Source organism: Carlito syrichta, unplaced genomic scaffold (assembly GCF_000164805.1).
Source record: "Carlito syrichta isolate Samal-C Ts95f unplaced genomic scaffold, Tarsius_syrichta-2.0.1 Scaffold304688, whole genome shotgun sequence".
Classification (NCBI taxonomy): domain Eukaryota; kingdom Metazoa; phylum Chordata; class Mammalia; order Primates; family Tarsiidae; genus Carlito; species Carlito syrichta.
In genome coordinates, this window is record NW_007248784.1 from 105,323 (window position 1) to 115,056 (window position 9,734).

At 59.6% G+C, this 9,734-nt stretch overlaps 1 protein-coding gene across 1 annotated transcript in view; it reads right to left on the bottom strand.

Moving 5' to 3' along the window:
* Positions 1–5,152: 5,152 nt before the first annotated feature.
* CSPG4 (chondroitin sulfate proteoglycan 4) overlaps positions 5,153–9,734 on the bottom strand; it is a 41,229-nt gene continuing 36,647 nt past the window's right edge. The window contains exons 17-18 of the mRNA XM_021713714.1: positions 7,611–7,794; positions 5,153–7,345 (exon numbers count right to left, since the gene is read on the bottom strand). Coding sequence (XP_021569389.1) covers positions 5,511–7,345; positions 7,611–7,794 — 2,019 coding nt within the window. The 3' untranslated portion in view covers positions 5,153–5,510. The remainder of the gene's footprint in view (positions 7,346–7,610; positions 7,795–9,734) is intronic.

The window sequence follows — 9,734 nt, forward strand, 5'->3', positions numbered from 1 at the left end:
TGCCCTCCTCTTCTTCTTGTTCTTGTCCTCACTGGAGGCTCCTGGAGCAGGGCCCTATCCCTCCAACTCCACCGGGGATGTAGGGACTTCACAAGAGTGTGGGACAAGGACAGAGCTGGAGTGGAAGACAAAACTCTGGCACAGGTATGAGCGTCAACCTTCCAGCTCAGTCACCAACCTGCTGTGTGATCATGGCCTGGACCCTGCCTCTCCTATCTCAGCTTCCTCTAATTAGAGTTTGAGGAGGAGGAATAAGTCAGTGCACTTAAACTTCAATATGTAGCGTGTGTTTTAATCACTGGGACCTTGTTAAATGCAGTTGGATTTGGCCAGAATTGGGGTGGAGCCTGGGATTCTCATTTCTAACAAGCTCCCAAGTGATGCTGGTAGTGCTGGTCCACAAACCACACTTTGAGCAGCAAAGACTTAGACAATCCGCCTGAGTCTTTGGGATCCGGAGACCAGGTCACTGGCATCAGAAGTCTGCTTGGGATTAGCCCATGGCTCTGACGAAGGGGTCTGGCAGTTCTCAGGTAGGTGGACCCCTTGCTGAGGCTGTGTTTGGGTGAAAAGGTCCCTTCTTGGTCCAGGCATGATGGTGCACGCCTGTAATCCCAGCTGAGACAGGAGGATTGCTTGAACCCAGGAGTTTAAGGCTGCAGTGAGCTATGATCACACCACCGTACTCCAGCCCAAGCAACGAGGAGACCCTGTCTCAGGGGGAAAAAAAACACCCTTCTTGGCCACCAGTAGATTGAACCAAGGGCTGCTTCTATCTCTATGGGCTCTTAGGACATCTGGAATATGAAGGAACACAGCACAACCCACCAATTATCTTGGTGGCCACAGAAGGCCCTCTAAGGAGCTGACGCCCTCTATGAGGATGGCAGCCATCAGTTAAATACTGTAATTCATCACACGGGGATTGGAAATGTAGCCAGGACGTGGCTGGACACGCTCAGTTCTTGCTGCTGCGTGGCTGTCCCTTCTGCAGAAAGGCCCATCATCTTCTGGGGGGAGGAAGCCGCAGAGCCAGTTCGCCCTGCCACTCTGTGTTGCCTGTCGCCGGCCAGCCCACACCGCTGGCTTAAGGCACGTCTCGGGTACCCCCTGACACGTCTGGGCCGTTCAGGAAGGGTTGGGTGGATCTGCCGCAGCATTTTGGGCACAGCATGCCCTTGCCAATGCTGGACTCTTCTTAGCGGGAACTACACGGGGATGGCGTCAACTGCGAAAGGACCGAGGGGGCGGGGGTGGCGGGCAGAGACGATGCCAGCGGGTGTGGTTACCCACCTCGGTTCCACCTACTTCCCTCATGTGTTATGGCCAGGAGTGGGATTCTGGAAGTCTGCCCAGGCACCTCCTTTAAGATAGGGGATCTTCAGGCCCCAGAGGAGGAGGCCAGCGTCCCTGGCAGTTCCCGTTGGTTGAGAGAAGCTGGGGTGGGGTAGGGAGACACTTCTCTGGCTTCCTATTAGAGGACGGGTGTGCCAGCTTAGTGGGCTCCACAGCTGCCATGGCAACCCTCCTTAAAGGGCCAGCTTCTAGGACGGGAAGAAGGATTCAAAGGGATTCCCCCCCGCCCCCGCTTTTTTGAGTCGGAGTCTCACCCTGTGGCCCAGGCTGGAGTGCAGTAGAACACTCATAGCCACAGCAGCATCAACCTCCTGGCTCAGGCAATCCCTTCATCAGCCTTCCAAGTACTGGAACTACAGGTGTGTGCCACCACACCTGGCTAATTCTTAGATTTATTGTATAGAAGAGGTCTTGCCAAGTTGCTCAGGTTGGTCTTGAACCCCTGGCCTTGGCCTCCCAAAGTGCTGGGATTGCAGGTGTGATCCTCCACGCCAGGAACACTTTCTGCAGCACTTAAGAAATGAAACCATTTAGGGTGATAGGCAGAGTTTCCAAGCAGAGGACCTGGGGATCTTGGCCTCTCTGGCAACCCCTGCCTTGTCCCCTGCCTCCTTTCTCCACCCATGGGCTCACTTCCTAGTTCTGGTGCTGTCAGCTTGAGTCCCTTAACAGGTAGGGCCTTCTGGCCTCTGTGCTCAACTTGATTGGCTCCTGGGACTGTGGGAGGGCCACAGGCAAGGAGCACATACTTCTGAAGCATGTGTGCACCTGTGTGTGTGCATTATGCAGGCAGGTATTTATTCTCTGCCTTGTGTGTATGAAGGTCATGCATGAACTTGTGTTCACATATACAACTGCGTGCTCAGATGCACAGTATGCATTTGTGTTTGTGTGAAGAAGAGGGTCTGGAGCTCCCAGATGTTCCTGAAGCCTGGCACACAGCTTGGCTCTTACCTTCAGGGCCCAGGAGGAGCTGATTTAAAGGAAGGGGATAGTGCATTATTTTGTAAAATGGTTAACAACCCCCTTAAGCCTCGGGTGTGTATTTGAATGGGCGAAGGATTTACACAGACCAGGGTGCTAAACTTAGGTCAGGTCCCCGGCTCTGCTGTGCCAGTGAAAGACCCTCTCCCAGGTCCTGGGACAGCTGCTGGCACAGTGCCCTGGGTGCCAGCCCACCATCCAGCACAGGCTCAGAGGAGCCGGGACCGTATCAGCCAGTGCCAGTTCGCTGGGGGCAGGGCAGGCCAGGCCAGGCTGTGTGAACAGAGAGTGTGTCCTCAGTCCTCTGGGGGAAATCGGAGCCGAGGCCAGATCCTGCCGGGTGGGTCTATCACTGTCTTCTCAGCTTACACTTCCAGGGAAACTGGTTGCCCTGGGTGGAGACTGGCCCCAGATAGCAGGGCCCTGAGGCCCAGGCCCTGAGCTCCTGGGAGGGGAGGGCCGGGAGTGGGGCAGGGTGTGGAGACTCCCGAGGCTGTGTGGATGGCCTGGAGGTGACTGAGAGTCCAGGCTTGCAAAAGGATTGATACTGTGAGCTCAGGGTGCAGAGGGATCTCTGGGGCCCCAGCCACACTCCCTGGGAGCAGCTTTTCAGTGTGGCGAGAAGAACCTTGCTGGGCCTTGGGGATCTGGCCTACTCTGCGGCCATCTTGTTGTGTGACTCTGACAGCTCCTTCCCGGTCCAACTCTTAGTCTCTCCTTAGTCTTTCAGGGCACTTTGGCAGGGAAGTACCCAGATTCTGGGATTTCTGTCTTAAGCTTCTGAGCCAGTGGAGGACCCAGGAGGCTGGAAGATGTGAGGACCTGGGAGTAGGAGAAGGGTGGAGAAGGGTGGCCCAGGGGCAGGATGGTGGGAGGAGGGAGTCTCCTCTTTTGCTCTGCTCATGGTTCTAATGTTCCCAGTGCTTGGGCGCAGGGATGAAGAGGTGACCTTGGTTCCCAGATCCAGGTCAGCTGCAAAAGCTGGTGGGGCTCTCCATCTCCAAACCCGGCTGTGCTCAGGCCCCCAAAGCTCAGATGCCTCTCCTGTTTTCCTGTTTCACTTATTTATTTATTTACTTTTTAAAAGGTAGATTTAATAAAGGGCAGATACGTTGTGAAGGGGACAAGGGAAGAACTACAGGGATGGTGTCTGCTGTCTACCTCTCTTATTTTTTAAAAAAATTTTGAGTCAGGCATGGTGGCTCACTCCTGTAATCTCAGCACTTTGGGAGGCTGAGGCAGGAGGATTGCTTTAGCTCAGGAGTTCAAGACCAGCCTGGGCAACACAGAGAAACTTCGTCTCCACAAAAAAGTAAAAAAATTAGCCAGGCGTGATGGCACGCATCTGTAATCCCAGCTACTTAGGAGGCCGAAGTAGAAGGATCGCCTGAACCCAACAGGTCCACGATCACCACGATCATGCATGCCACTGCACTCCAGGCTGGGTCTGAACTCTTGGCCTCAAACTATCCTCCCACCTCAGCCTCCTAAAGTGCTGAGACGACAGGCATGAACCACTGTGCCCAGTCCTGTGTTTCTCTTCTGACTTTAATCTACTCCCAGGGCCAGCCATATCCCTTGGGGTCTGGTCTGTGTCTCCACTGCCCCCAACCCTACGACACTCTCAAGGCCTAGAGGGTGGCAGCTCCTCAGTGACTCCCCCTGCAGTCTCCGTACCCTTCTCTAACCAAATGACAGATGCTTCCCAACGCTGGTTGCTTCCTCTGCCTTTGAGAAGATGTATCCCTGGTCCTCCTGTGGGAGGGTGGAGACCAGCCGAAGTCTCCCTTGTAGAAGCCTCCAGGAAACTCCTGCGGTGGTCCCCCTGCCCCCGGGTGCCGCCCTCAGCGCCATGTCCCAGCCTTGGGATTCCCAGGTCCCCCACTGCCCTCACTTGGCTGCTCCGACCCCTCGAGAGATGGTTGGGAGGGGACAGGGCTGTGGGGGCCACAACCCAGGTAATAAGCCTGGGGTTGGGGGCATTTCTTTTTTGGTCTTGGGGCTCCTTGGAGCGGGACCTAGTCTCTCCCAGCTCCACTGAAGGGCTTTGGTCCCTTTGTCCTAAGGCAGGACCACCTGCCCATCCCGGTGGGGGCACAGGGATCTAAAAGGCCCTAGGAGATGCAGGTTCAGGGCCTGGCCCAGCCCTGTCCGTCTTGCTGGCAGGGGCCAGGCCGGAGAGCCCATCCCGGGGGAGTAAGGCAGGAGTGGACGAGGGCCCAGTGCACAGTAAGACACAAGCAACACACAGTTGTCCAGGCCTCCGAGGCACCTTTTATTCAGGCTCCTTGGAGCCAAGGGCCCCTGACTGCCCAGCCACCCGCCCCTTGGTCCTCAGGGGAGCAAGACACTGCAGCGGCCCTTGGCCGGAGCCCGACTACAGCCCAGCCAGCTTGCTCCAGGGCCACCGACTCAGGCCTGCCTATGCCTTGGCCCGTGAAAGTGGGGCCCTGGGGATGAGCTGGCTGCAGACCCTTCCCACTCACGCCCCTGGGGCTCCATCAGCCCCGGGACCCCAGCACCTTGCTATATAGCTTCTTGGCAGTCCCCCTTAAATAAACCCATCCCCAGAGCAGCCCGCCTGCCCGCACCCTGAATATATTATTCTATCGGCTTGTGTCTTCTAGAGCGGAGGGGTTCTGTCTTCCTGCCCTTTGCTCCAGGGGAATACCATCTCCCTCAAAACCAGGGGGGATGTTTTTCTCTCAGCTCTGGGCAGAGATGGGGAGGCCTGGGTTGGGGTGGAAAAGCCAAGAATCTGCCCCCACCCTCCCTTCCCTCCCAGGGCACTTCCTTCTTGTCCTCTTAGCAGCCTGGGCCAGGCGTGACTTACCCAAGGTCACAGGCCCAGAACCCGAGGTCTAACTTGTCCAGGGGGGTCCCCCTAGTCTGACAGCCCAAACCAGGTTCAGGGCAGGAGCACGGGGTCTAAGTCTCCCGCCTCGGCCCCTGTTATTCCCCAGGCTCGAGGGGGCTGAGCGAGATCCCTGCTCTTGACTCCACTCTGTCCAGGACCCCTGAGATCATCTCCCCATACCCTCCACCCCGGTGTCACCAGGTCTCTCTTGCTCTGGGGATACTCAGACAGCACCAAGGCATGGAAGCCACGGGGCCCGGCGCGTGGGGGAGCCCGTCCCTGGCCGGGTCAGCATCTGGGCCCAGGCCAGGCCTCACACCCAGTACTGGCCGTTCTTGAGGGCAGGGTTGGGTGTCCGGCAGAACTGCAGTAGCTCTGGGTCGGGCTGGCCTCCCGGTGGGGGCCCCTGGCCCGGCAGGGCCGTGAGTGGAATGGTCTGGCCCGGCTCCACCTTGCGAAAGGTCTCCATGTCGCCAGTCAGGCCGTTGCGGGGCTTGGCGGTCAGGACCTGGACATCGTGCTTGCCCGTCTTGTTGCGTTTTCGGAGGTAGAAGAGCAGAGGCAGGAGGAGTGCCAGGAGCAAGAGGACCAGGCAGATGGGGATGATGACGCTGAACATGTTGGCCTCGAGGAAGCCCAGGAGGCCGCCCCTGGCCACAGTGGGCACAGGGCTGGCCGCCGCCGGGCCCGGCCTGCCCGTGGGGGTGCTGCCCTCTGGTTTCCCCACATCCGTCCGGGCAGCCTCAGGGATGCTGAGCAGGACCACGCTGTAGGGGCGGGCCTCATCGTAAGGCTCGGTGGCGAAGTCCAGGGAGGCCACAGCAGGTGGGACGCCCTGTGCCCACAGCTCCAGAGTGACACTGTCGCCAGTGGGGCCGGGGGCCCTGCCCTCTGGCTGGCCCACTTCCAGCCCCAGCCTCCCGTCCTCCAGGTCCTGCTGAGTGAATTGCTGTACAAGCTGGTTGCCCCTGGGCTCTGTCCTGGCCCGGGGTATGCGGACCACGCGGCTGTGCCGGGGTCCTGCCAGAAGCCGGAAGCGGGGCATGCTGCCTGTGCGGTTGGCCAGCTCGCTGGCATCTAGGACAGTGGGGTCCAGGCGCAGGGTGGCACCCTGGGGCCACGGCCCGCCCGCCCACACATTCAGTAAGGCCCTCACGGTGACGTTCACGGTGGCTGATGCGTTGATACCCCTGGCCATCGCCAGGATGCCAAAGTGGTCGTGAGGGGAGGAGAAGTTGGTGAAGGCGTAGACCACCTCGCCCCGGTCCACCTGGAGCTGGCTGAAGGCCACGGCGGGCCGCCCGCCCACCAGGAGGTGCCCATAGTGGGGCCCCTGGGTGAGGCGGTACACAGTGTCTGACTCCTCCCGGTCTGAGACCACCTGGAGTTGCTGCCGGCTCAGCGGGGAGCGCCCCAAGGCTTGGGGCACCTCCAGGGGCGCCCGCAGCTGCACTTCAATGGCGGCCGGTAGGATGTCCACAACCAGGGACACGGACAAGGGCGGGCTGGCCCCGTCCGACACGCTCAGCTGGAAGGTGCCCACCACGCTGCTGCCATTGGCCACGAAGGCCAGCCGCCCCGCATCCACGTCGGCTTGTGTGAAGTGGGTCACAGGCCCCGGGCTGCCCCCCACCAGGCTGAGGAAGCCATTGTGGGGTGCCCGCTGCACCTCATACTCGATCTCCCCGGGAGCCGAGTCTGGGTCCACCACGCTCAGCTGGGCCCGGGAGACGGGAGCGCGGGATCCTCGGGTGAGCCGGAGCGGGACTGAGGTCTGGGGCTGAGGTGGCCGCTCATTCACATCCCGCACTGTGATGGCGAAGGCCTCTGAGGTCTGGGGTCCCACCACCGGGGCCCCCGCCGGCCCCTGAAGGTGGGCGCGGAAGCGGAAGCCATCCTGCTGGGTGCCCCCACCACTGTGGGCGTACACCAGCTGCCCTGCAGCCAGCTGGGACTGCAGGAAGTGGGGCCGCCCAGCGTGGAGGGGCTCCTGGGACACCTGCAGCTGGCCCCGTGTGGGGAATTGCGTGATCTGGAAGAGCACGTCGTGCTGCAGACGCTGGGGTGATGGGACGCTGGCCAGAAGGTTGGAGGCGTCGAGGGCGGTCACGGTGATCTTGGCCCGCTGGCCTTCGGGGACCCAGAGACCTGGGGGAGGGACACAGGCTATGAAGGGCCATTGAGGCAGAACCATGGACCTTTGGACGGGGCCCCAGTCAAGGGGGTGCCCCCACTCCCTGAGGCCAAGTACTCCAGAGTGGGGTGCAGGTTCCCCAGGAAGACAAGGACCGTGTCTCCTCTCTGCTCACCAAGCCTCCCACCCCTATCACTTCCCGGGTCCTGGGGGCTGAGGCAAGAGCCGCTGACCCCAGCCTCGTGTCCCCCAACCTCACTAGCCCATTCCACTCTTCACCTTTGTTCTTCCAGAGGCGGCTGGGGCGCTGCGGACAGGCAGCCTCGAAAGACACAGACACAGCAAGGGTGGCAGCCATGTCAGGGGCAGGAGGCGAGGACAGCTGGAGCTCCAGGACATCGTGGGCCTCCCAGAAGGGCTCGGAGGGCATCTCGTGCTCATACAGAACGTTCCCGGCATCCACCTGAAGGGAGACACGTTGCTGTGGGGAGGAAGGGCTAGCCGTGGTGCCCAGAAACCCCCACTAAGCTGGCACCGGCACCGAGCATGCCCATCTCCCTGGCACCCCTCAGTGCCCAGCCTCACCCTGGACTCTCTTGGCTGTGCCAGGTCTGTGTGTGTGACCTGCTCTTTCTCTCACTTGCCCTGTGGGTCACACAGGCAATTATGTGGCAGTGCAGGGCTGGGTTCTTGAACCAGTGGCCGAGCTCAGGCCCCAGCTCTGCCACCCTGAACAAATCAGCTTTCTCTGAGCCTCTGGGGAAGGCAATGATCTATCCAGGTTTCTTTCTTTCTTTTTTTTTTTTGAGTTGGAGTCTCACTCTGTCACCCAGACTGGAGTGCAGTGACCGCTCCCAGTCACCGCAGCCTCGACCTGCTGGGCTCCGGCGATCCTTCCGCCTCAGCCTTCCAAGTAGCTGGAACTACAGGCGCGCGCTACCATGCCCGGCTAATTTTTGACTTATTGTAGAGATGAGGTCTCACCAAGTTACCCAGGTGGGTCTCGAACCCGCGGGCTCAGGCAATCCACTCACCTCAGCCTCCCAAAGGCGCGGGATTACAGGCTGAGCCACCGAGCCTGGCTTTCTTTTTCTTTTCTTTTTTTTTTTGAGACAGGGTCTCTTCAGGCTGAAGTGCAATGGAGCAGTCATAGCTCACTGCAGCCTCAACCTCCTAGGCTCAAACAATCCTCCCACCTCAGCCTCCTCAGTAGCTGGGGCTACAGGTGTACATTTTTATTTTTACTTTTTGTAGAGATGAGGTTTCGCTGCATTGCCCAGGCTGGTCTCGAACTCCTGGGCTCAAGACATCCTCCTGCTTGGGTCTCCCAAGGTGCTGGGATCCCAGGCATCAGTCACTGCGCCCACTGCCCCCTTTTTGCCCCCTTTTGTCTACTGAAGACACAGCTTCAACGCCTCCCCTCTTTCTCCAGGGGTGTCGGCTCCCCCAGAACGGGCCACTCCCTTTAATATGCTTCTGTGCTAGCCTCCTATTCTCGTCAAGGACAAACGATTCTTGACTTGGCCACCAGCCTTCCGCCCGCATCCCCCTTTGCTTCTTTGCCGCAAAACTCTAAGGAGAAGAGTCTCCACTCTCCTCACTTCGTCCTCCGACCCAGGGTTCTGCCCCCACGATGTTGCCAACACTGTTCTCGCCAAGGGCTCCCGTGGCCTCCCTGTTGGTGAAGCAGGAGTGGGCCCCTGGCTGCTCTCTCTCGCCTCCCAGCAGCATGGGGCGGCGGGGTGGCGGAGTGGCCCTCCCTCCAACAGAGCTCAGCCAGGACTTGGGTTTTCCTCCCGCCTCCCAGCCTCCCTGGTGGGTTCCTCCTCTTCGCCTAGTGTCTCTCATTCAGTCTCCTGGCCTCGAGGGCCAGCTGCACTAAGACGGTTTCCCTGTCTCTCTGACCTGACCGCTCTCCCTGCATTCCAGACTCGGGAATGCAGGGAGCTGCTTCCCCGCTTGTGTAGAAGGGACACCCCAAACTCAGTAAGTTCCTCGGGATTCTGACCCACCGGCCTCCTGCAGTCAAATGATGGCGGCTCTGACCTTCGGGGCCTCGGCCAAGCCTCCGGGGTCCCCCCAGCTCCCTCTCCTCTCTGCACACCACCACGCCTCCTGCCTGGTCATTATAGTCGCTTCCTGTGTCCCAGCTGCACCCCCTGACCCCGGTGTGAGCCTCTCCAAATGTGAGGCTATGTAGCTCTTCTCAAATACCGCACGAGTCACCATTTGACCCCCCAGGCCCTGTGGTGACCCCGTGGCCCCCGGGACCTCAGCTCCCCCACAACCACTCCCCTGCAGCCACACTGCCATCCCATGGGGCGGTCTGCAAGTTAAACCCCCAGGAATTGTCTTTACTTACCTAAGGAAGTGTGTCCCCTCCCCTTCTTTTTTTTTTTTTTT